General features: G+C 38.5%; 1 protein-coding gene across 2 annotated transcripts; it reads right to left on the minus strand.

Moving 5' to 3' along the window:
• Nucleotides 1–403: 403 nt before the first annotated feature.
• Nucleotides 404–22,140, minus strand: Sav1 (salvador family WW domain containing protein 1). Of its 2 annotated transcripts, XM_003471814.5 has the most exons (5): nt 21,799–22,097; nt 19,366–19,809; nt 6,685–6,955; nt 3,627–3,770; nt 404–1,663 (listed from the first exon to the last, which is right to left on the minus strand). In XM_003471814.5, exons 1-5 carry the CDS (start codon nt 21,890–21,892, stop codon nt 1,462–1,464), a joined length of 1,155 nt encoding a protein of 384 aa, XP_003471862.1. In that variant the 5' UTR covers nt 21,893–22,097; the 3' UTR covers nt 404–1,461. The 2 variants fall into 2 exon arrangements, with proteins under 2 accessions (XP_003471862.1, XP_063103518.1); XM_063247448.1 differs by lacking the exons at nt 404–1,663; nt 6,685–6,955 and having other exon boundaries at nt 3,628–3,770; nt 21,799–22,140.
• Nucleotides 22,141–27,542: the final 5,402 nt, after the last annotated feature.

A 27,542-nucleotide genomic window follows, 5' to 3' on the forward strand; every position in this document is an offset into this window, starting at 1 on the left:
CCTTCCACTTTTCATAAAACCATGAGTAGTTCTATAATTTTTGTTTTTGGTACCAGGGATCAAACTCTCAATCTCATGCTTGCCAGGCAGGCACTTGTGCCGCTGAGCTAAATCCCCAGCCCCGTAATGTATTTTTAACAACTAAAAGTTTTAGTGGAGTTTCATTAAGCAGGGCTCTTACAGGAAAACAGCGGAGGTAGAGTTGGCAATGATAAAAGTAATGCTTCTGATCTGGGAGATGCAAAATGGACATTTCTGCTTAAAAATGGCTAACTGGCAAGAACTCCACTAAGCTATTCCTTAATTTTTCCACACCCCATCACTATAGTGCTTCTTGGGCCTGTAGCCTGAACAGAAAAATCAAGCATGCTAGATGTAAAAATATGGACTCAAATAGCACACATTTAGTTTCCACAAAAATATATTTAATAAAGTTGTCATATAAAATCAAACACAACATTTTATGCATAATTCAAACCCACTTACGTCTTAACTGGGAGTGCTTTGTATTTTGAAAGACTAACAAAACCAGAAACATATTTACATATATTTACAACTCAGGTAAATGTAACTGAAAAGCTATGAAATTCACAGAATTTTAGAGATTTACAGGCTAGAAATACCATATTTGTCTGTAATCAAATATTCTGTATTAATTATGAACATTTTAATATAAACCAAAAGGGAAAAAAATTGGATATCATTTTGCTGCAAAAACACTTACCAGATAAAAAAAGTCATATAAAACTGATTTAATGGCCAAGATTGCTCACGGACGCCTTGATTGTCACGTTTAGCCCAGTCTGGGAGGTGACGGTGTGCAATGCTGCTGGAAGCCAAGCCGCGACTGAGAGCTGTGCACCCCTTGCCCACCCAGGACAAGGCCTGATGCTGAAATTGGCTCCTCAAAGATTATCTCAGCATCCTTCAAAAGGGCCCCTTACACTTGGCAGGGAAAAAGGGACGTGACATAGATTACATACAGAAACATCAGAATAAAGGTTCCAAATCCTATTTTGTATTCTGAACTATGCCATGATAATATGCATACCATCCCATTCCAGGTAAGGTTCCACATTAACCAGTAAACATTAAAAACAGCATAATTTTTTAAAAAAGAAACGTGTTGCAGCTGTAAGAAATTACCAAGTGAGCATTTTCTAGTTGATGTATGGTTTTGACATTTTCTTGCTGCGTTTTTCTCCATCAAGAATATTCAAAGCAGTTTCCTAATACGCAGCATTTGGATGTACATACCATGTTGGCTCTTAGAATAACATACTCATTTTTATTTTGTAATAAAAGAAAACTTCTAATGACAAAATACATGTAAAATTAAAATTTTATAATTTCCAAAAAGTAAGCTGCCTTTGTTAACCAAGGTACTTGTCTGCATTTTTTAAGCTTGTGAAAGTATTTTAAAGCTCTTATAAAACTTAAAATTTCTTTTAAAAAGTTAACTTAAAAATTCTTGCCATGTTGCTGGGCATACCACTGCTGTCTCTGCTTGCGATTTTCCAACTCAGTGAGAAGAGCTTGTCTGTAGGCTTCATACATTTTAACAATCTGTTCCAGTTCTTTCATGAAAAGTAACTTCAGCATTCCCTGGTATGTGTCCAAGTCAGCCAGCTGAAAGAGTTCCCACTTCAGAATGTGGTCGTATCTGTTTTAAAACAATGTTCACATTACATATATAAGCATGTATTTACAGCAATAAACTAGGGTATTTTTACAAATACTAACTTTATTATAACTAAACAAATCATAAGCTTAAGATAATTAAGTTATTAACTTGATTTTCTGTTTGTTTTTGAGCTGAGGTCCTGCTCAGCGAACTCCTAGGCCCATCCTCCTGTTCAGCCTGTAGAGTACAGATGCATACTAGCATGCCTGACTACATACATGACTTTTAAGGAAAATATTGTATTACTTCAAGAATGCTCACTTCTTTTAAGTGTCCATTTCTTGTCTACTACTAATAACAACCATGAACACCAACTACTATAGTGGTTCTATGATTTCTGTGAAGAAACCACATTGTGCTTGTAAATGATGATACACAAACACGGGCAGTCATTTGTGTCACTGGTAGCAAACAGCCAAAGAGGAGGGGAAGAATGAAGAATCACTGGTCATAGGCTAATTACTCCAGAGGATCAGTAACCTTGTATAAGAAAAATTGTAGGAAATAAACTTCACAAAGTAGACTGTAGAAGACTCCAAAATGTGGCAAAGGACTCATACAAATAATTACATAATCCTGGAAAGCCCTGTAGTCCTCCTTCAGTGGTACAGAGATCACATGTTGAGATCTGAACTATGTATCCAACTACTACGGTAATTTATTCCTTGAAAAAGGACAGGAGATGGCACTCCAATTCAATTTTCTCATTTTAAAGATAAAAAAACTGAAACCTAGAGAAGCTACTTATCTCCTGCAAGTGTTTACCAACTAAAAATTTGGAAAGGAAGAGAATTATGGAGCAAGAAACTGTTAGAAAATGAATGTTAATTTTCATGAAGACAAGATAACTCGAAATACAGTAAGTTGTATACTGATAGAATATTGATATAATTGCTCAAATCACTGCAGAGCTTACATACTAGCTTTGCAAATACTAATAAATTTGTTTTTAAAAATAATTTATGATGTCCTACCCAATGGTTTCTGGCTAAACCACTTACCATTTTATTTCAAAGGGATCATCTAGTGTAAAAAAAGAAAAAAACTGCTTATAAAATGAACAAAAAAAACCAGAATTGAGCAGTAAGCATGTGCCACATCCTTGGACTCTGAATAATTTCCTGTCCAACTAGATTAGGAAGTCATGAACACAATATGCAAAAACCACAAGGTAAACAATTCCATTGGACTCTTAATCAGTTGCTTAAAAGCTGCAAATTTACTAAAAGGAATTGATTTCTCTGTACAAAGCTTTATAATTCTCTTATGGAGAACTATAACTGCTTGCTTATCTTTATTTATTACTCTTATTACTTTGGTTTTTTTGAGACAGGGTTTTGCTTGCAGTTCAGGCTGGCCTTGAAATCACTAGGTAGCACAGTCTGACCTCAAATTCAAGTAATCTTCCTGCCTCAGCCTCAGTGCTGAGATTACAGGCAGGCGCTACCGTGCTGGGTTGGTAAATTAGAATTATTCCTGAACAGAAATTAGAAAAGTACTTAGCCTCCATGAAGAAAGAGTTACATGTTAGGTATTTTCTAGAACTTCTGGCTTTCCTGTAGCATAATATTTTACTTGGTATAAATTCATAATTCCTAACAAGAAGTTCACTCTTGGGAGTATCCTGCTTTCTTTCACCCACATACCTAGCACTTACCTAGATCCTTTTTATCACAAGCAATATATCACTTTATAAGTTAATCTCTTCTAAGAATGCAGGCTACTTACTGTATGGCTAAAAGCAGAGATACGCACCCAAAGAACTGAAGGACGAATGCTTAAAGCATAGTGTTTCTAATCAATGGTCCTCAAACTTTGCAAGCTCTAATATCTCTTATTCAATACAGTGTTACTTAGAAGCCCAATATTATTAGTACTACTGTTGTTTGGGTTAAGCAACTCAGAGATCCCTAAAAAATACCTGTCCTGTAGTTTCACTTACTTCACAGGGGCTCGAGCATACACTTGAAGCCAGTCAGGAATTTCTGCAGTATGGTAAGGATTCGCAGGTACCAGAAGGGACTGATTCCTTTCAGTTTGCTGTGGCTGGTATGTGACAGGAGGAGGTTGATCATACCGAGGTACACTAAGAAGAAAGAGGTAGCAATTCTTTAGGTTAAAAACCCTAAATCTAAGCAAGAAATTATAAAAACAATTCCTAAGCATCCTTCCATATGCACCTTTCCTGAACTGACTACTTTCCACCCCTAAAAGATAGCTTTCTATGACAATAACTGTTTCGTTTTGATACTGGGGATTAAACTCAGGACCTCACACTTGCCAGGCAGATGCTTGTGCACTGAGCTAAATCCCTGGTAAAACTTGCTTTCTTTATCAGACTAGAGGGAAGTAAAAGCCACCTTCTCTTTGACTTGGTATGTTGCTAGTGAGAAACAAACCTCAGCTAAACTTGTACATATTTTAAAGATACTCATGTAAGGATAGTTTGGATGGAGGTTATATAAAAGTTGTACCCTTTCCACAAAGGCTTAAGTCTAGAATCACAAATTGTTGCATAACTATTTGCTATAAATTTATACTGGAAAAGTTAATAATTAAGCAAAAAAAGTTTTTTTTTTTTTTTGAAAGACTGAAAAGAATCATTAAGATACGCAGCACAGCAGAGGATACAGGGTACTGTACCAGCTTAAGAGAACAAATGGGAATTAAAGAGTTGAACTTGGGGCTGGGGATTTAGCTCAGTGGCATAAGCGCCTGCCTTGCAAGCAGGCAGTCATGAGTTCGATCCCTGGTACTGATAAAAAGGAAAAAGGCAAAAAAAAAAAAAAAGGAAAGAATTGAACTTATTTTAAGTCAAAGTGATAAAAAAAAAGACCAAGCTTTAATTTGTTCTAACAGTCTGGCTGTCCTGGGAGGAGACAGGGAACATCTAAGTAGGGAGAAAGGTATTTCAGGGCAAAGCCCTAAGGAAAACAGTGAACCACCTGAAGGGTAAGAACTGAATTCTGAAAGGCCAAAATGATCTATTTCAGACTGGAAAACAAAACTGGAAGGCATCTGCCTCCAAACATAAACATGTGTGTTATGTACATGTCAGATCACTGCTTTCTAAACTGGGATTAAAACAAGTGTTAGATTACATTGTGTTTATTATAGATCATGTAAAGATGGGAAAAATGTCGATTTTCCTTTCCTAAATAGGCTCAAAAGGAAGTACTCATTGATAACTGCAGTTGTTGGGTAGGGAAGAAGTAAGGCTTTGAAGGCAAATATGCCTATGTTTTAACTTCAGATTGACCACTACAATTTATATGAATGTAGCCAAAATGGCTTTTTTTTTTTTTTTTTTTTTTTTTGGGTCTTTTTCCTTTTTTATCGGTACCGGGGATCGAACTCACGACTGCCTGCTTGCAAGGCAGGCGCTTGTGCCACTGAGCTAAATCCCCAACCCCATAATGGCTTCATTTTTGTAAGCCTCTAATTATTTGTTAAAAAACAATGAATTCATACCACAGGTTATCAGGATTAAATGAGGCAATGTAAGCCGTAAATTCTGCATAAGGCCGGAAAAACATACACAGACTCAAAGAGCTAGAAATACTACTCATGTGAACTGAAGAAGTTTTATTCTTTTCTGTTTAACTTCTATAGAGTTTCTGAGAGCAGCAAATCAACTAATTGTGAAAATGCTTTTAAGCTTAAAAACTCTATATTGTGAGGCTAATAATAAAGAACAAGAAAGTAAACTCTTAATCTCATTATTTGGAACACAAAAGATTTCTGCCACCTGGTGACAGCAAAGCATAGCCACAGGTCTGGTTCCTGGTAAAGAAGGACATTCAATAACCACTGACTGAGTGTTATTAAATGAAATCACTGGAGAAACATTTTCAAAGCTGATTCAATAAATATATAAAATAATTAAAGCAACACAGAGCTAAAGCTTATTCTTTCAGATAATAATACTAAAACATTTTTGTAATGAGCTTTTCTTGTTTGGGTTTTTTTCTGTTTTTGCCCTGCAGTGCAGGGTACTGAATCTAGAGCCTTGCACTTGCTATGCAAGGACTCTACTAATGAGACCCAGGCTCACCCCACAATGATTTTAATGGTTCTAAAAAATTAAAAATATCTGCTATAACCAAAAATCTATTTTAAAAGCCAGATGAAGTGAGATAACATCTATCAACATACTAAAGACATTTTTACTCAGTTTTAAATCTAACAGTTCTTGAAGCTCAAATATGGCTAATACGAAGTACTTGCCAATTCATTAATAAGCTAATACCCACTTTATATGTACTTTGGAATCCAGCTTTAGTGACAACTGGCTATGGTATTAGATAGCACAGGGTTACATTCTAGCAATCAGCCAGGTCTGCTGGTAAGTCCAGTATCCATAAAAATTATCCAAAGAACCACTGGCTACATTTATTACATCTGGGATGTTCTGTTGGGTCCTAAGTTTCCCTTTCTTACCTGGGAAGAGTAAGAAACACAGTATCAAATGAATAGTCTTGAATAAAAACAGCAAGATTTTCTAATTCAAAAGTGTCTTCTGATTTATTAGGAGACAGGTTTGATAACAGTTTTGTTTGTTTGTTTATTTTGTTTTGTTTTGTTTTTGTATGTGGGATTGAACTCAGGACCTCATGCTTGCCAGGCAAGCAATTATGCCAGAGCTAAATCCCCAGCCCAAGGAGGTAGGTTTGCACCATACAGCAATTTAAATGTGAAGAGACAGATGTTTTACTTACTAGTTTTAACTTGTGGGTATCCACAACAAAAACTGGCATATTAAAGTGGAGTCTGATAACAAGAACACTGGTCCTGTTTGTAAATCTAAAAAGTACTTAATAAATATTTTTAAAATTTATTAGTCACTGACTACTAAAAATAAGTCCAGAGAAAAATGTCATTAAGTTCAAACTTTAATGATTTAAAAGCTTCAGAATCTCTTTCGCTCTGATGAAAATGAATCCAAATCCAATACAAGACAATTTCAAAACAGAAAATGGAAAATAAAGTTAATACTTTACCTAGGAGCACAGGGATGCCTGTACTGAGCCTTTTTATTTGTGTGATCTACATAATAGGTTCCAAATTCTGAAGATTCAACTCGTTCCCATCCAGGAGGCAGCCCTTCCCGCTCAAGAGGATGGCTCCAATGTGTGGTGTTTGTGTTATGATCTATGTAGTATTTTCTCCCTCTCATGGTCCAGTCCACAGACCAGCCTGGAGGAAGGGGCAAGTCTTCAGAGCCATGGTTGGTTAAATTGCCTAAAGATGTAGCGGGAACTCTCCCAATACCTGGCAGGACAAAGCAAACGAGTGAAGAAATAGACCAGTTACCTCTTCTGCTAGAAATGTATCATTATAAAACTTTTTCACAAAATTAGCTGCATTATTTAATTACAAAGAAGGAGAAACTAAACTTTGAAATTAGTGTGGTTTTTTCTGTTTGTTTGTTTGAGGCTTCCATCACCAAGCCATAGAAATATTTAACTGCTAGTGAAGCTACTTATATAAGCTGCTAAAGGGAAAGGGAGGAACAGGAAATCTCACCTCATTCAAGACTTAATTTTGACATTTTACCTAAAAAAAAAAAAAAGCTAAAATGAACTTATAAAAACCATTCCCACTTTATAATTTCCTAAAAATAATCTGGCTGTGCCCTAGAGTTGGTAAGTAAGCTTATCAAAGTAGCAGGTTATAAATTCAGCATAGAATAATCAAATAGTACTAACAATCAATAACTAGAAACAGAAGCCACTAAAACAGTCCCATTTATAAGGATGCTACAAATCAAATATTTACGCATAAATTTAACTGAAAGATCTATATGCTGAAAATTACAAGACTGCTAAAGAAATGAGAGGAGAGTTACCATGTTAATGGACTGCGAGACTCAGCACAGTAAAGACGTCTATTCTCAACTGACCTTTATGTTAAAGGTAATTCCAACCAATATACAGCAGTTTTTGTCAATACAGGTAGATAACAGACAAGGAGACTTTTCAAATGTATAACAAGACACAAAAGAATAAGCAGCCAAAATAATTTTTAAAAAGAGTAAATTTGGTTTTAAGGTCTCCTAAAAAGGTATAATTAAGACAGTGTGATACTGACAGAAGAATAGAGAAACAGATCAATGCAACAAAACAAAGGGCTCTAGAGAAACACCCACACAGACCAGATCAACTGATTTTTGACAAAGATGAAAAGGCATTTTAGTGAAGAAAGGACAGTGCTTTCAACAAATGATGTGAGAACAACTGAACATCCACATGCAAAACAAAAGGGAAAAAAACCCTAAATCACAACCCACACCTCCCATCTTACACACAAATTCAAAATATATCACATTTAGAAGATAAAACAGATCTTTACGCCTTAGGTTAGGCAATGAGTTCTTAGCCATGATAACACAAGATAAGTACATAGAGAAAAATACAATTTGGGCTTCCTCAAGATTAAAATGGGCCAAGCAGGGTAATGCCATAATCCTAGCACTTAGGAAGACTGAGGCAGAAGGATCCCAAGTTTGAGCTCAGTTTGGGCTACTTAGTGATTTAGCAAGGCAGGGTCAAAATACAAAATAAAAAGACAACTAGGGGTGTAGCTCAGTGTGAAGGCCCTGGGTTCAAGCCTAGAAATATCAATCAATCAAATTAAAAATGTTTTGGTAAGAACAATCAACACTGTTAAAAAAAAAAAAACAAAAGCAAGCCAAACACTCAGAGATAAGTTTGTAAATCATACATTAGGCAAAGGACTTCAGAAAAAACTCAAAACTCCACACGAATAAAACCTAATTTTAAAAAAATGAGCAAAAAATTTTAAAACACACTGCACCAATGTTTAGATGGTAAATGAGCAAAATAAGAAGTGTCCAATGTGATTTCAGCCATCACAGAATGCAAATTAAATCCACAGTGAGATAACAACACACACCCACGGCCTGTCCAACGAAACCTAATGATGCAAGTTCGGATGCAGAGCAGCTGCAATCTTTTCTATCACTGTGGGAATGAAAAGTCCTGCAATCACGCTAGAAAACAGCCTAGCAGCTCTGTATCATTAAACTCCTAAAGTCAAAGCTTCTCATGCATACCAACAACCCTTAACTATTTATCATAGAGAAATAATTTATCTTCATGCAGAAGCTGTACATGCATGCTTACTGTAGTTATATTCATGACTGCATGAGAGTACAATAACCTATCTATACACATCCTTAAAGCGAATGGATAAACTATAGTACATATATATATAGTGGAACTTACTGAGAAATAAAAAGGAATGGTTTTTATATGCAGTGGTATGCATGAATCTGAAAGACATCAGGAAAGCAGTCAGACTCAAATGGCTACAGATTATAAAATTCCCTTTATATGAAATCCTTACAAAGGCCTGGAACTGGAGGTGAGGCCAGAGTGAATACCAGGGGGGCAGCATGCACAAACTCGGAGAGGGATGGGAATGCTCATACTGACTGCTGGCATTACATGAATCTACACAGATCTCGGTAACACTCAGAACTATGTTATGTTTTTCTGAAAGTTACTGTAATTTATTTTAAAAGTAATAACTGTGAGCCAGTCCTAGTGGCACATAACTGTAAGCCCAGCACCCTGGGATCATAAGTTCATATCCAGACTGGGCAATTTAGTGACTGAGACCCTGACTCAAAAACAATTTTTTTGAAGATCTAGGAATGTAGCTCATTCTTAGAAAACAGCTTAGCAGTTCTGTATCGCTACAAAAGCCCTGAGTGCAATACTGAGGACCATACACAAAAATAGTAACTATAATTTTATTCTCACATAAGAATAGCATTAGTATAATCAATTCCCCAAGACTCAGTGCTTGAAAGAAGCATTTAATTAACCCATAAATCTGCAATTAGCAACACAGCTGTTCTCAGTTTTTGTTGTTTTGTATAAATTACCTCTATTGTTATTACAGGCATTTAATTATGCCGTAAATCTGTAGATTAGTAACAGATGTTCTCAGTAAGTTTTTGTTATTTTGTATAAATTACCTCTCCTATGCCATTACTTGATAAAAGGTACAGCTCGCATGAGGTAACTTTCTAAGTGAGGCTTTCTTGTCATCAGCCCAGACCTCCCTACCTTCTGACCTAAGCTGTTATTTCTCTCCCTCCTGTTTACTCAAACCGGCACACCCACTTCCTTCTCAAGGCTGCAGGTAATGGCTGTTTACTCACCCTACAATTCTCTCCTTTCAGACAGCTGCCTGGCTCACTGGAATCCTCTTTGAGTCTTTGCTTAACTGACTCAACAAAACTCAAGTCTCAACACCTATGGCAATCTCCCCAGGTCCATGTACTGGTTTCATTTTTTTGTATCATTTATCCTTTATACTTAAAATTTTTATCATCTTTTTTATAATAAGGAAGACCATCTTCCATAAGGAAGACCGACAAGATAGGAATCATTGTTTTATTCTCAGGTAACTCTCAAGGGTCTAAGCAGTAGCTATGAATACAGTACACAGTAAGTGTTGAGTAAATAGATTGTGGTCATTAGTGGAGAAAGGATGCCTACATTAGTGAACAGGAAACTCAGAAGAGACTCACACAAAGATACCACCTGTTACAGATACCACAAATCAAACCCATCTACCTAACACAAGCCAGAAACCATCTAAGGATCCATCATCAGAAAATTGATTTTTAAAATTGATTTTTAAAAATTTGTCTGAGAGATCCAAAAAAATGGATTCTCACATGGTCCTTTTAAAAATGACTTTTAAAGAGAAAATTTTGTGTAAAGAAATAGGATATGTTAAGAGAAGAAGGCAATTTGCAAGCCTAAATAACACTGTATTTATTTTAAAACATTTATATAGTCTGTTAGTATATGTACACTAATCATGTAAAGAGCCTCTATTTACAGGTTTTTATGAAGTCTGAATTTATTAGACAGATGATTCATGTTTGTAATTTCATTAAAGAAAACTTCACCCAATATAAAATACTTGAAACATAGTACAGAACTTGCAAAAGAATGTATTGTAAAGGATGTGGGGAACCTGGGAGTGTGGAGTTAACTGATTTAAAATGAATAACCTGACGGTCCACAGAAGCAATTGCACCAAAACACTGCAGTCAATATTTTCCTTCATTCTTGGACTGACTTTGCTTCTCTCCCTCCTGTGTTTTGCCAGTTCTGAAACTGAGATGTTTCTTACACTCAAGGGAAGAAATACATCAGCCACTAGGCGGCACCTGTGGAGGTGCCACCATGCCTAGGGATGTTCAAACACAGCGGGTTCCAAATCAGAGACTGGGAAAGATGAACACTCTAGGGAACAACTCCTCTGTCAGAAGCTTGCAGCTGACTGAAGAGTTTTTAAAATTATACTTGACCAGAAACTAAGGCAAAAAGGAATAACAAAAGAAACATTTTTTTGTATGCTTTGAAATTATACTGACAATTCCTAAACAGGTTTTAAAAAAAAAACAAACCACTATCTCCTGTCTGGATTAGAATAGCAGTATGTCTGTCAAGCTTTGTAATGCTTTGTATGCTCTGTAATGCTTTGTATATATAAAAGCTAGTGACAAAAAGCAACTCACAAGAAACTTAAATTTAAGGAAAAAGCTTCAGTTCAAACTCACATTCCAAAGAAGGGGGCTAAGTTAACACCTTGGAGGTTACTGGGTGGTGATTCTAGGAAGTGTGCATTCCCTTGAAAAGGCAATGGCAAATGCATAAGGCACTCACCACAGCATCATCCATGGTGAAGATGAAAGGCTAGAAAAAACCAGTGTCCACTGTCAGGATATTGGGGTATGTTAGGGTTTGGACCAAAAGTGTCCCCCCAAAGTCTCTTGTGTTCGGAGGTGGAATTTCAAGTCACTGGATGGTGATGGCACTCATTTCGTCAGGGGATCACTGCACTGGAGCTGACGGCTGCGTGGGTTGCTGGGAGGCAGGCCCTGCTGGAGGAGGCAGGTGGCCATTGGGCACGAACCTTTGGACAGTGTACCTCTTGGTCTCGGCCTTTGGCTACATGAGGAGAGTGGTTGTCTCTGCCTTAAAATCTGCTGACCAAAAATGGAAAACCTTGGAAACTGTGAGCTAAGAAAAACTTTTTAAAGTTGTATGTATCAGATATTTGGTCTCAGCAACACAGACCTAACAGGGGAAGATTATGCTACCGTGCCTAGACCAGACCAGAGTACAGTGCTACACAGGTACAGAGAAGAATGAAGGTGAATTCTGTTCCCTGATCTAGAATAAATACCCAGGATATATTAGGGGTCGGGAGAGGCAAAAGGCATCTCCCAGTCAGTCTGATAATCGGTACTTTGTGCACAGGGCAGCCAGCCTATAAAGTGGCCCTGGGCTCCAGTAATCCCTGCCCTCCTATATTTTCTCCTTGTCCGTGTGCATAGTAGTTTATGGCAGAAAGGACTATATGTGACTTCTGACACTGGGACATGTGGGGAACCATCCAGAGGACTCTCTTTGAAAGAAGAGGAACTATCTTCATTTTGGATAAATTTGGCCCCATTTCCATGTACTGTTATGTACAGAGCTGGCTGGGCCTTCAATTAGCTGTAACCAATGTGAATTGGGCTAGCTAAGGAGCTGATGTATAATCTTTGAAGTAAAGCAACAGTTGGTGTCTACCACCTCTCCACACCTCCATGACTCCCCTAAAATATGGTTGAACCAGGCAGGGTGGCAAGCCTTGCTCCACACAGTTGGCTGGGACCAATCTTCAAGAAAGAGGATATGACTTTCCAGCGTAAAAAAGTTTTCACTTCAGAGCTGAAACACTGACCCCAAAATATTACACTACCTCAGTCCTGTTTATGCAGATTACTCTCTGCATTTCCTAGCTTCTGAGTATTGCAGAGGTGATCTCAGGTCTCCTGTCTATTCCAGCTCAGGGCAGTCACATATCTCTCCAGCATCTTTCACTGGAGCCACTACCCTCATGGAGAATTAATAAAACCCAGGTTGGGCCCTGGGCTGTGGCCTACTATCTTGGCTGGACTAAGCACCCCTTGGCTACCCATAACAATATATATGTGTTAGCGTCTTTATTCTTGCCTTAGGTGGCACCAGAAGTGGTGACTGGAATTAAGTCATAAAATTCCAATAACATCTCCATGGGATTACACACACTTCCCAGATGAGGGCAGGAAAGGCATCTCTGCCCTTTCCTGGGACACATAAGACTGTGCAGCTTTCGGTGCTGATTAAGCTCACCTGATGGCTCTTGGACTGCTGCTTTAGGAGAAGCCAGCTGCCCCAATCTTGAGAAGCTCAGCTAGTGAGGAAATGAGGCTTCCAATCCCAGCTGAAGCTTCTGGTTAAGAGCCACGTGAGCATCTTAGGAGATCCTCCAGCACTGGAGAAGTCTTCAAGTAACTGCCCCAACATGTGAACTACAAATTCATGAGAGACCCAGAGTCAGAGGCACCCAGTGAAGCTGCTCTGACACCCTGGCCCATGTTTGCTGTTTATGCCACAGAGTTTGGGAGTAATGTTTTATACAGCAACAGGTAACATACATGCAGTGAGAAAAATAAGCAGCAACATATATATATATATATATATATATATATATATATGTACAAAAACGCATATATAGCCTTGTTTTATACATATGTATGTCTATATATATGCCGTTTTATTTTCATAAAAAGTAATGCAAAGATACAACACAAGTTTATGAGAATGGTTACCTACATGGGGAGAAAGGCAAAGGACAGAAGGAGACAGTGACAGAAGAAATTTTTGAAGTTTTTTGATTTTGATTTTGGTTTTGATTTTGGAAACTTTTAAATGTCCTATGTAACTGTAAAACAAAACTAAATCAATATGGAGAAGAAGCAATTCCTAAGGTACAAAACCAAACAAATCTAAGCATAAAACAAGCGCCTTAACCATGCTTGAGAAAAATTAATTCAAAGTGAATTTAAAACACAACAACGTGTACTTTTTTGCTGGGAAATACCTTAAAAAATAAGCTACAGCTGTTTTATTCAGTTCATGGAGCCAGCTAGTGACTCCCTCTTCTCAAGAGTATGAAAGGGGAAAACAGTAACTTCACAAGGGAGAAGCCTGGTGAACCTACGCGATGATGGTTCACATCACCAGTCATGTCAGGTGACTGTCATGTACCTCCTCAGACATAATACATACACACGTATACTCTTTCCAGAAACCTTAAGAAGCCCAGCCTAACCACTAGAAAAACAGACAAAAATCCAAACTGAAGGACAGTCTACAAAATACCTGAAATGCACTACTCACACAGAAGGAGAAAAAACAAAACTGAAAAACTGGCAACACACCAAAGAAGATTAAGGAGATGTGACAATGAAATGAAATGTACAACTTCTGGAACAGAAAATACTAGTCAAATGAAACCTGAAGTTAAGAAAAAAATCCTTGAGTCTAAAAATAAAAACTCATTAGTTATCTTCTAATAACTCATTAGTTATTAGAAGTAATCAGAATTTTACTTCATGTTACAGAACAACAGTAAAGTAAGGAAAGTTCTAGCATTTATTTATCTCATCTTTCCCATATGAATAGCAACCAAGTAACTTATAAAGGAAAGTTCTTATTACAGAATTCTAACTGTTACACAGCAGAAATAAGAGAATTCAAAAATCACCATTTGCAATTCCTACCAAAATCTGTACTTACTTAATGATCCTTATTGGCTGCCAAAACCAACAGGTAAAAAGGCTGCTGTCCATTTCTCCCTTGGCCCCTGGACTGGGGACTGAACCCAAGGCTTCCCACTGGGTTACATCCCCTGTGCTTTTTATTTTTTCAGACAGAGTCTCACTAAGTTGCTTGAGAAAGCCTTAAATTTGTACTTCTCCTGCCTCAGCCTCCTTAAGTGCTGGGATTATGATGGATGAACCAGGATGACATTTAAACCCACAATCACTTTTAGAGATCACAAAAGGAGAAAAATGTAACTGCTACTAACAAAAGAAAAGGCAACTATCAATGCTGAACTAAATTAGTACTATAGGAAAATGAGACTATTTCTGAACCACAAGGAAAAAAAGTTTTCCATAATTTTAATTAGTTAACAGAAAAGAATAAATGGCTTTCATAAATAATCTTAAAATTGCTTGTTTTCAGGAATTAACAGCACAAACATGTTCCACTAATACAAAGTAAAACATTCACAAGCTGATTATAGGACTTTCCAAAGGTAAGTAGAAGTCTGGAAACAGAAATCTTTCATCTCCAACAAGCTTTCACTAGACATGCCTTTAAAGAACTTAACCTGTAAAATACATAAGAAATCTATATTTATAAATAAAACTCAAGATTCCTGGTTTCCAAACTTGATCTACAGAGATTAAAATGAACCCAGATCAGGTATAGTGATTCACACCTATAATTTCAGCTACTTAAGGAGGCTGAGGCAGAAAGATCACAAGGTCAAAACCAGCCTGGATAACTCAGTGAGCCTGTTTCACAACAAAAATTTTAAAAGGGTGAGGGGGTTTGCCAGCGATGTAGCTCATGGCAAGAGTCTTATCTAGTAAGCATGGCATGCACAGGGTCCTGGTTTTGATCCCCAGTACCAAAAGAAAAAAATAATCTGAAACTTAAGTTTCAAAAGATTCACAGTGATAAATACTAACGCTATAATTAGGATGTTGAGAAAAAGTTCCAAGTATTAAACAAAGCCAACTTTTTCTCTTCCTCTGCAAAGAGGATAATCTAAAGATCAACTTTTCCTCAAAAAATGGTTCTGATTAACTCAGTATTTTACAGGAATAAATATAAATCAAGTATTTTTTAACAAAGCCTGACTTCAGTTTCAGATTTTTGTAAGCTGATTTCTTCAGTGATCTTTAGAACATTTAAAATATTTTTAAATTGCTACTTAAAAGTTTCATAGAACTACATTATGTGCAAAACAAAGAAATTCAATCTGCTTAAGACTTCCTGTTAACAGCAAGATTCCTTCCTTTGGCACACACAGGGACTGCCTGGCATGATGGCCAAGAATGTTAAGGTCAAGTTTCACAGCTAAATACAGAACTCCCTTGGCCCAAGATCCTTTATGACAATACACAAAAAGCTACTACACTACAATTTGTTTTTGTGCTTTTGCTAAGTAAGATAAATTTAACCCTTTGAGAAAAGGTGTTTCCTGAAAATCTAAGAAAGAAGTAATTGGCAGGAATTATTACTGTCATTAATCATAACAAATTTGTTATATTTTTATACTTACATTAATAACAAAAATTTAATATAGTACTTGTGAATATAGACCTGTCTATATAGCTCATCCCTACCCTCTCACAACTTACTTTCTCCTTTCCATTCATTTAAATTTCTGTATATCTTGAAAATGTAAGTTTCAAATCTTTTCTGAATTCAGGAAACTCTGCTAGTCTCATACTCACATCTTTCCCTGGTAAAGACAGTTACAAGGTTTTTCTGTTTGGTTACTAAACTGATTGTTAATCTTTTCTTGCAAGTTCAAGAAATTCCTTCAAAGAAGCACTATTTTCTTCTAGAAGGTAAGCCATCAAATCTATATTGCCCTGACACAATAATAATAAATGAAGTCTCAAGCAGTTTCTCATTCATTGCTGTAATAAATAATGTCTTTTCCTTAAAAAAAAATTAGAGACAGAGACATTTTATTACAAAAAATTTTCAAATATCTGTAACCTTCTGTAAACCTGGTGTAATCTGAGGTGAAAGAGCTTGGAGTAAGATAAAGAACACAGACACCTACTGTGTAGCTAAAAGCTACTGTTTCGCGACCCCATGAAGTCAAATCACATTTTTAAAAATGCTTTTAACTTGAAAAAATACTCAACCTGTACTTTATTTCTAAGCTGTGCCTGGAAAGCTGATTTAAGTCTGTCTATAAACTTATAAAAACTATGTCAAGATTGCTCCTAAGTCAGTGGAAATTTGGTTTACAGTATTTCTTCAATGATACTTTGCAAATACAAATTTGAAAATAAGACAGTAACTTAGTATTACAAGTTCTCCAGATATAATGAGAGCTCACACAAAAGGCTTCACAGACTGAGTACCCCTTAATCCACATGCTTGAGACCAGAGTGTTTTGTATTTGAGTCTTTCTGGATTTTAGAATATTTGCTAATACATGAGGTATCTGTGGGAAGGGACCCAAGTTGAAAATCATACGTGTTTCATGTGGACCTTATACAGTCTGAAAGGCAGTAATTTTTGTGTAACACTCTTCAGACTGTGATCTGTCACAGGAGGTCAAATGTGGAATTTCACATTCATGGCATCATGTCAGGGTTCAGAAAGTTTCATTTTTGGAGCATTTCAAATTGCACATTTTTTAATATGCTCAACCTGTATGAACTATGAGTGATGTGTACAATACAGAGATGGGAAAGGTGAACACAAAGAACAATAAATGATCCATATGGCGACAAACACTGCTATTATTCCTGATCTCCTTTCACTAGCAAAAACTGCTTCAGTCTCCAGATTTCGAACCTCTGGATGCATCCATTCTCTTAGCAATTTACTTTTGGGGCATCTCCATGTAGCTAGGGCTATGCTAGTCACATGAGACTCTCCTTTCCCCTTCTCTCTCCACCCTTATCAGCGCTAACCAAGTCCCATTCATTTGGATGTGTCCCACTTATTCCCTTTCCAAACATCAAAAGCAGGTCCTCATTAACTTGTTTAAAATACTAACCACTGGGGCTGGGGATTTAGCTCAGTGGCATAAGCACTTGCCTTGTAAGCAGGCGGTCATGAGTTCGATCCCTGGTACCGGTAAAAATGAAAAAGACAAAAAAAAAATACCTGTAATCTAAAATACTAACCACTGACCACGCACCAAAGAAGAAAACTATGGAGTTACTACTCATAAAAAGTGTGTAACATCAAGAAATCTAGTCAAGTAAAAGCCAAGAGAACATGAAAGTTGTATAGGACATAATCATAAAATAAGAGAATTTAGTATGAAAAAAAGACAAAATAATCTAACAAAGAATTGCTAGTAGATGGCTACTTTATATTTTGCATTTTAAAATTTTCTATAATACAGCTGTTACTCTAAAAGAAAATGAACTTTTCTTTTTATATTCACTTTTGAATTGGGTAAAGAATATCTCTGACAAGAACTTCACAATATTTTTTAAAAAAAACCTACATTACTCAGTATGCAACTGTGTTAATCTAGAAGTTCTTTAAAACCAAAAAGGTACTCACCCGTGTTCACTTCTACTTGCCCAGGGAATCTTTCCTTTTCAGTATCCCGATGAGATTACAGCATCATAAAACAAGTTGTACTTACTTTACCTAACATTCACACTGTTCCTCAATTTTCAAAATTTAGTGATTTTCTTTTCTGCAAACTTACTATCTTCATTTTTCCTTGAAAAAGACAACTTAGATCTCTCTTCTTCCTCTCTAGTATCACTGGTCCCTGTAATCAATCATCTTTTCTCTAGGGATCTATCCCAAACAATGCTATACACTAATCTCTACACACGATTTTCATAAAATCATTTCTCTTCATGAAATGTACAGTGGCTTCTGATTGTAGTTGGAAAACAAATGCGCATTTCATCTTATATCTTATTTCTTAAAAAGAGGCAGTACTGCCCATTTCCTTAAATTTAAACCTGGCTGGTCTATCCTGTTTTCCCTGAGCTACTCTCAATTTCTCATTTAAAATATTTTCTTCTGCTCTGCTACAAGAAGCCAGTTCAAGTCTCACCTCCTTCACAAGTCATTCTAGCCCACACTGACCTCTATTTTGACGCCTTGTCACACTCACAGCTGACACCACAAAGTGTAACAATTCTCTGTTTTATGAGTGTCCACAAATACAATATTCCAAGAGGGTCAAGGAAATTGCTAGACCTATAAAGGATGAAAACAAAATGAATACAATTCTTCCTACAGTCAACACTCATGCTCCAAACTGCTAAGTCATCTTATTTGAAGCTACGTGGGCTAAAATGTAAATCTTTATCCTGCCAAACTTAAATCCTACAACTTACTACAAAGGAAAGAAATAAAATCAGACGATGAAGTTTAATTTTCGAGTTGTGTTAATTTATCTAGTATAACCCAGCATTTTAGGAAAAACAAAACATTTCTCCAACTTTCTTCTCTTCCTTATGGGCTCAAGGTAAAAGATAAGCAGATTTTTTTCCTTAATTACTTGATTAAAATTTTTTGCCTGTTACAAAAAGAAGCACCAAAAGAAATGTTCAGCACGTGATTATAAGTCTTTTTGACCAAACTGAGAAATTACTGAGCTATAAAAAATTATGTTCAGAAAAAAAGTACAAGATTTTACTAAGTAATATAGCTGCCATGGTATCATCCAGCATAGACAATTTTTCCTCTCCTTTCTCCGATTATGTCCAGTATCTCTCTAAAGACTTAACCCTCTCATTTCACCAAAGCTAACTCTGAATTTAATCTAACCAAAGACATTACATTCTCCATGTTTTCAAGGCCCATGTAGACAATCTTACGTACCACGCTGATAAAATAAACGGACTCAAGAATTCTGTCATTCAGTGTAGGTTAACAACTACTTGCAAGTAGGCTTAAGCCAGACTGGTACAATGGACAATGTGAAAAAAATTAAGAGTATTTTTTGCTGTCTCAAGAAAATCCAGAAAAGAACATGGTCTTAACTGCAATGTTAATGTACCTCCTATAATATTACCATACCTGAAGTATGCCTCCCCTGATTCGACGGCACTCTTTGGAAGAGATCATGGTTGTAGTCATAGTATCTGTAGTCTTCATGTACACGGTCCCCAAATGCCCGCCTCCTCTGGCCATCAAAAAAATTATCTGAATAGTAATATCGGGAACCAGAGTCTCCATTTTCAACAGCAAAATTAACTTCTGTCAAAAATGACTGAGAGGAGCCATACTCCCGAGGGACATCTGCTAGACTCCTGGCCAGGTAAGAAGGTGCAGACAATCTGTTGCTTTCTCTTCTCATTATTTCATGCGATGTTCTTTGAACTGGAGCTCTAAGGAAACTCTGGTTTCTTGAAACTACTCCATCCCCAGAAGCTGAAAAAGCAGCAGAGCTTGAATCTGGAAGACAGATATCAGTTCGTCTTGGAATTGTTGGGCCGTGCCGGATAAATGAAGGCATGAGATCTATTAATAAAACAGGGAATAAAATTACCACTTTGATAAATAATAAATACTTTCTAAGGATTTTCATTTGTACCTACCACCCCAAAATCAAAACACTAATTCACTTAACAAAATTTAAATTTTGATTTATGATGATATTTTAAACTGAGGAAGATTATTTTCCCACTCAAACAGGAAAATAATTTTCATGGATGTGCTATGTGCAAACTCTGCCAGAATCAAATGTTTTCTATGTAGTACCCTAGATAGTATGATTAAATAGCTTAACTATGAGGTATGTATCAATGAAATATTCCTGAATTAATGTGTAAAATAGAAAATTATAAGTCATTACAAATAATTACCAGCATAATTTACAGCTAGTTTGTTTTGTTTTTGCTTCATTTTAGAAACTGTCAAATATCCTTAAAGGAAAAAACTTAATATACATCTACTCCCAAACACACACACACTTCCTTAAAGACTCTAAAATTGGTAACTCTTCCTATGAATTACCTAGCACTTAGTAACCAAAGACTGCAAAGCAAAAAACTGAGGTAAGAAAATTAAAAGATCTAATTTCAAAGAGACACATAAATGTTAAATCAGATCAAACATGCCAAGCCTAAAATTATGGCTCCTTTAATTCAAAACAGAAGATAATGGTAGAACAATGGCCTTCAAGATATAGTACTACTGAACGATGAATGTGAAAATAGCTAAGACATTCTTGATGAGAAAACAAATGCCTTTGTAACATGAAAAAAATCTACATATAGTGTCCATTTTATTAGTTCAGTAAGCAGACAATATTAAGGGCACTTAAATAAGCTTCAGAAGCTAAATATCAGAATAAAACTCAACAATAACAAAAATGAAGTATTGCTTTAAGTTACTGGCTTACAGATGTGATCTATGTAAGATTTCAAGTATGGTCATGTTTAACGAAGTATTTGCAGCGTGTAAGTTTTCATTTAAAAACATAAAGGGAACATACAACTGAAAACCAAGCTGTTAAAAAAACAAGTTTTAAAATCAAGTTTCAAGTTACTGATGTACTGATCTGATCTATTTTGTTGAAAGTACTGGAACTACCACAATGAGCCTGAAAAGCTGATGGTATTATAAAGGAAAACCATGCTCTCCACCACTTTCTGAGTGTTCCTGGGCAAATACTAGGAACCTCTATTAACAGCTTTTCCAGTTACAATATGAAGCAAAGCTTAAGTCACCAACACTAGCTTCCAAGCAGGAAACCTACACAAAGGGCCCTGGAGGCAGTAGTAGGAGCACCTCAAGATTAGCACATTGCCTCACAAATTGTCTAGACCGCATTCGAATCAAAAAGTCCGGAAATTCAGCTTGGAAATCAAATATTTTAAGCTGAGAGGGATAGAGGGAACATACCCTACTACTGAGGGGCGGGGGAGGAAACTTCCCTGATAGCACAGGAATAGTTTTGAGTACTCTGGCTTTTTGCAATCTCACGAAAATAGCCAATACAAATATTTTCGCCTTCTCTGCTCTTAGATGTAACAGCGATGACGTTTTGGGTAAGGGCTAGGCAACGGTCTGCTTCTTGCTTTCTCAAGTCTGCGTCCTGCAGTGGGGCTCTGGAATTCTGTCCCTGGAGTTTGTATCACGCAGGGCACCGCGAGTGACAACCGCAATGTTTGCAAACGTATTGCAGCGAGGAAAGTATCCCGAGCGAGTCACTTTTCACTCCCACAGCACCGGAGGACAGCAACTGCCCCAGGACTGCCAAACACGGACGCCCAGACCTGGGAGGAGGGGGTCAGCAGGGAAGTTTCAGACTTAGGGAATTACTCAGGGCGGGGTTATAATCCTTTTCCTACTCTACACTGACTTTCAATGAACAAATACCACTTCGCACCCAAGAGAAACTAACAGCAGCAGCAACAATCTCCCGGCGCTCGGAGGGGCAGGAGCGGCGGCGGGCGCCAGCCGGTGCCCGCAGCCGAGGTGGGGGCGCGCCCCGGCGACACTCACTCCGCAGCAGGGGCGACGTCTCCTTCTTCACGTACTTCCCCTGCACCTCGGCCGGCTTGGACACTTCGTTTTTGGTTTTCTTTCGGGACAGCATCCTCGACGAGGCCTCGGAGCCGCCCCGGCAGCCCGTCCTGCCCGCCGCCCGCCACCCGCCGCTCCGCAGCCCGGGGTTGCCCGCAGGGACTGCCGCATGTTCGCGGCGCTAAGCGCGCCGGCCGCCGCTCTGTCGCATGTCGGTTCCTTCCCGGAAGTCGGCCCGCCCCGCGACGCTGCCAGGCGACGCCGTGAGGGGAGGCCGGGGATGCCGGGCCAGGGCCATGGTCCGCCGCGCGCCGCCTTGGAACCGCTACCGCTCGCGCGGCCGCCGCCACCGCCGCCGCCTACGTCCCGTAAACTTTCCCCGCGCCGCGGGGCATTGTGGGAGCCCGACGCAGCGCGGCCGCGCCCCTCCCCCCCACCCTAGCGGCCGCCGTCGCCGACCGCGGTGAGCCCAGCCTGGCTGGGCCGCCAGAGCGGAGGTCGGAGCCAGCCGTCCGGGAGCCGGGGCAGTCCACGTCCACGTCCACGTCCACGTCCACGTCCACGTCCACGTCGGGGAGCCCGGGACCTCAGTGGGGGGCGCCGGGCTCCGCAGTCGCGGCTCGTCCTCGCATTCCCCTGGGCGAGCTCAGGTCCGGGTGTCTGACAGAATGCAGATAAAATCGGTGGAGCTCGAGGACAGCGACCCGGCATGGAATCTAGAAAGCTCTGCTGTGAAAATACCGTTCCCTTCAGTGCATCTTCAATACGTATCAGTGAATCCTCTCCCATGTACCAAGAAGAGCATCTTTTTCTTCTGTTTTAAATTTTGAAACAGGATTCTGCTAGTTCTTGAACTCACTATGTACTGCTGGCCTTGAACTCACTATGTACCCCAGGCTGGTCTCAAACTCCAGGTGAGCCTCCTGCCTCAGCCTCCCTAGTGCTGGAATCACAGGCATGCGCGTCCACACCCGACTACAGGGAGTATCTTTCTGATGAAGGAAAAAGAAGAGGGGGAAAAAACTAAATGGAGTTTCTGTGATCTCTTATTTAAAATAAATTTGATGTAGCGTATTATAATTCATTTATTTCATCACTACTTCCATTAGTGCATTTAATGCTTCATATTTCTCCTTGGTGTTACATAACACAACCTTAGAATTTTGCAGTAGCAAGGACAGTCAGGACCTGGAATTTTTCCTCTATTATGGCAGACTACTTTTTCCCCCATAACTTAGTAGAGTGTCTAGGATAACACTTGGAAAGTAAGATGGGATTCATCTAGTGAACAAATGAAGACTTTAATAGTAGAAAATGCTTTCCCTGGAATCGAAAGCAACTTATAAGACAGTTAAAACTTATATCATGATAAATGCATGGAAGTTTTTTTTAATTTCACAAGAAGATTTGACCAAAAAGATGGTCAAATCTTCACCACGATCAAACATTTTATCTACTGTGCATCTCCATCTTTGCATGTTACGTTCTCTCTGTACAGATCCCTACAACTCTTTTGATACTAAATACCTGTTGAGCACACTCTATTCTAGACAAGTTCAAGAACCTAGGACAGCAAAGGGCCCAATCAAAAAATGGGCAAATGAAGTGAATAGACAGTCCTAGAAGTACAAATAGCCAATAAGTACATTAAAAAATGCTCATCATTACTGGCCAGCAGAGAAATGAAAATTAAAACTACACTGAGATACCATCTTACTACAGAAAGAAAGGCTATTGTCAAAAAAGTGTAGTATTAACAAATGCTGGCAAGGATGTGGGGAAAAGGAATCTTCTGCATTGTTGGTGGGAATGTAAACTAGTAGAAGCACTATGGAAATCAGTGTAGAGATTCCTCAAAAAACTAAAAATAAGAGCCGGGCGTGGTGGCTCAGTCTGTAATTCCAGCACTTGGGAGGCTGAGGTGGGAGGATCGTTGCGAGTTTGAGACCAATCTGGGCTACAAAGTGAGCTCAAGTCCAGCCTGAACTGCATAGCGAGACTCCGTCTCAAAAAGACAAAAAAAAAACCTAAACTAAAAATAGAAATTGAATTTAATCTAGGTATCCCCTTTCTAGGTATTTTCCTAAAAAAGTTAAAATCATCAGATTACAGAGATATGCATAGCCATTTTTATAGCAGAACTATTTTTCATATCTAGATCTTGGAAATAGCATTTGTGTCCAGTAACGGATGAATGGATAAGGAAAATGTATTTATACACAATGGAGTACAGTACTGCCATAAAGATAAATTTGAGGCATTTATAGGTAAATGGATGCAACTTGAGATTATAGTGTAATCAGACAAGCTCAAACATGCTTTCTCTTATATGAGAAACAAAATAAGAAAGGTTTGTGCTATTATCTGTTTCTTCATTGTAAGAAAGTCTTTTTGTCTAACTTGTAATGAGTATTTGAAAGATATCAATATGCAGTGTACTAACTTGTTAGTACATTATTATGAAATTTTATGATTTCATAATTTAAAAAACAAAAATCTCTACTATCACAGGGAACAAACAAGGAAAAACAAGCACAACATGGTATGTTGGTTCTAAGTACAAGGTGAAAATAAGAAAGCGGTTCTCATTTTAGAAAGGGCAATAGGATGACCAGAGAAAGCTCAGGAGTGACATTGCTGTTAAATGACAAACAGGAAACTGGCTGCAGCTATCTGGAGGAAAAGTATTCCAGGCAGGAAGCACAGCTGCAAAGTCCTCGGGAGCGGCTGCCTTTCTGGCAGGTCGGAGGGTGGAGGAGCAGTGGCAGCGACTAAGGCACCTAGGACTCTGCAGGTCATCCTAAGAATTTCACTGGGAGCAGAAGGATGACGTGCCTTGACCTAATGTTGTAACAGGATTGCTTTGGATGCCGTCAGAAGCTATTGCTGCAGAGCCCTGCATAGAAGCAGGGGAGAAGTCGCTAAGTTGTGTCGGAGACACACCTGAAAGAGGCTGCGGGATTTGTTGAGGCCGGTACAGCCTGAGAGAGAGAGAGACTTGAAGGGCCACGCCCAGGAGTGTGTGAGTTAAACCAAGTGGAGCTCGGGAGGTGCAGATCGGCCTCCGAGACACCATCACAAAAGCAGCTATTGGTTCCTGTGCTTCAGCTAAGAACAAGCACCAGAGTGAGCATAGAGTTGGTGGAGAAGAGAAAACCATGGATCATAAACAGATGGTGCGGCTTTGTTACAGGTAAAGTAGAAAGGCCAGTGGCGAAAATGAGAAAGGGGCACCAGCAAGGTGCCAGGTTTCTGCCCAGGGTTGGTCTCAGAGGACAAAGGGACAAAGGGACACTAGGACCGGTCAGTGCACACCGCTCTTCAGTCCAGGGCTTTGCCAGGGCCTGGAATACAGACCACATTCACATTCCCGGAGCAAAGCCATGGAGCTGGATAAGCTCTCTGAGGTCACCTAGGCTAGTCTCATTTTATCAACACAACTACAGAAATAAAATGTTTCGCCTTAGATAACCCCCCTAACCCAGCAAACTAGTATCACAACTGTTTTTCTAGTCCCATTTGGGGCCTTATTCTGCTGTAGCATATTAAGAAATCCTACATTCCTGTACGTCCAGACTGTTTCTAACACAGCCGTTTTGAAAGCTATCCAGTGTTCCATGCAAAGCATTCCCCTTCTCAATGTCATTTCAATTCTTTGAATTATAGCAGAGAGAAAGCCTCAATTAGGTGCTCTCTGAGCCCTATAATTTGCCTTTTTAATCAAGGAGGCTGTATTTCAGAATCAACACTGCAGACAGCATACCAAATATGGGAACTCCCAATCCAAATCCTAAACTCCAGAAGCTTTGAATTCACCTCTGCTTTCTAAACATTCCAAGACTTCTGGAGATTTTTATTGCGGTATACAGAATTTGCAGCTAGAATTTTCCAGATGTTGCCTCTGATAACACTAATACTGTATTGTTTAATAGACATATTTTCTCCTTGCAGTTATTTAACTGGAAAATTGATAATTAGGGGGTTCTGTCATATTAATAATTTTTTATTAATTTAGCAGGAATATTTAGAGGAGAAAACAAAATGTGACTTTGGGAAAACTTCGTATCTCTCTGAGTCTTAATTTTGTTGTGTGAAAAATGAAGAAATTGGACTATCTGATTTCTTTTTGTTTCCTTTCCTTTCCTACTGGAGACTGAACCCAGAGCTTTCACGCCAAGCTACATTCCCAGCCATTCTTTATTTTGTATCTCGAGACACACGAAGTTGCTTTGTTGCTCAGGCTGGACTCAAACTTGGGGTCTTCCTGCCTCAGCCTGTGAGTGCTGGGATTACAGGGCTGGACCATTTGGTTTTTCAGCGGTTTTTTAGTCCTAAAGTTGGGCCATACAGGTAGAAGGAAACATGGAAAAAATAAAAAGTTACTCTAACAGGCATGTAAGTGATTTTTCTTTCTTTTAAAAATCTAGTTTCATTTTAAAACTATAAGGAAAGAGCCAAGTGTTGTGACACATTCCTACAATCCCAGCATTGAGGGAAACTGAGGCAGGAGGAATACAAATTTAAATCCTGCCTGGGTAATTTAATGAGACCCTGTCTCAGAATACAAGATAAAGGGCAAAGGATATAGCTCAGTAGTAAATCACCCCTGAGTTTGACTCCCAGAGTGGAAAAAAATATTAAAGTATAAAATATCAACACTTTATGAAACTATTAGCATAAAAGTAAACTTTCATGCCAAATTGTTACTTTAAAAGAGGAAAGTTCTTTATGCTTTTGATTTCCTGTTATAAGAAGCATGTAAAATTTAAAAGGATACATTATTACCCAAGAAGTAATTGTCTATGAAATAACTTTTATACATGGAGCCCCTCAATAAATAGGTAAATAAATATATACATAAATAAAGGAGAACTATCCCACTCTTTTTAGTCATATAACAATATAAACTTAATCTGTCTAAGTAAGAGTTAGTAATTATGCCAAAATCTGTTGCTCATTAAATCTTCAGGGCTTTACTCTTAAAATTCGGGAGTGCCCTTTAGATAAAAATTTCAGTTCATTCCTGTGAAAGACAAGGATGTGGAAAGTCTTCACAGCTCTCAACATATAACTGCTTACTATTTGCAACTGAGTTGGGTTCCTAAACTCTAATGTCTGATGAATCATGCCACAAACATCAGAGAGGTCGTATCACAAGTCTGGTCAAAAGGAGTCAAGTGCAGGGTTTCAGCTCCACTTGCTGAGCTTTGCTTCATTCTTACACACTTCCTCTGCAATAGGTGTCCCCCAAAGGTCAGCAGTGCAAGACACTACTGTGAGGAGGCGACACCCAAGGGGAGACTGGGGGCATGCCCTTGGAGGAATTTGGGGATGCCCCCTCCTTTGCCCTCTCCTTCTCTCAGCTTCCTGGTTGGAAATGCTAGTGCTGACGCATACACATACTTCTCCCATCATCTTCCCCCTTGCCACAGCTGAGCTGAGGCAGCTGCCATGTCTTGGAATCTCCAGAAGTGCGAGCTAAATAAACCTGTAATGAAGGACAGAGGTAGGGATCACTCAACAGGCTTTTGTGAAGGCAGCAAAGCATATCATTTAATGCCTGCATACAGGCAGGCAGAGGACAAAAAGACCATCTGTCTGGAACAAAGAGGAGCGGATTTCTTCACAGTGGTTGAAAGATGGTAATGTTTTTCCAAAATCTAACTATTACAAATTGAGCTGCACATATATTGCTGTGGTATGATCTTGATTCTTCTGGGAAA

Source organism: Cavia porcellus, unplaced genomic scaffold (genome assembly GCF_034190915.1).
Source record: "Cavia porcellus strain 051 isolate PalLab524CR breed Dunkin Hartley unplaced genomic scaffold, mCavPor4.1 scaffold_1, whole genome shotgun sequence".
Classification (NCBI taxonomy): domain Eukaryota; kingdom Metazoa; phylum Chordata; class Mammalia; order Rodentia; family Caviidae; genus Cavia; species Cavia porcellus.

Bases quoted from the DNA above. Each gene is read 5' to 3' on its own strand.
- Sav1 (XM_003471814.5), bottom strand. From the start codon at position 21,892: ATGCTGTCCCGAAAGAAAACCAAAAACGAAGTGTCCAAGCCGGCCGAG. The intron at 3,771-6,684 runs GTAAAGTATTAA...CTTTCTTCTTAG, and splicing joins AGGCATCCCTGTGCTCCTAG to TGTACCTCGGTATGATCAAC. The intron at 1,664-3,626 runs GTAAGTGAAACT...GTTTTAAAACAG, and splicing joins TATGCTCGAGCCCCTGTGAA to ATACGACCACATTCTGAAGT.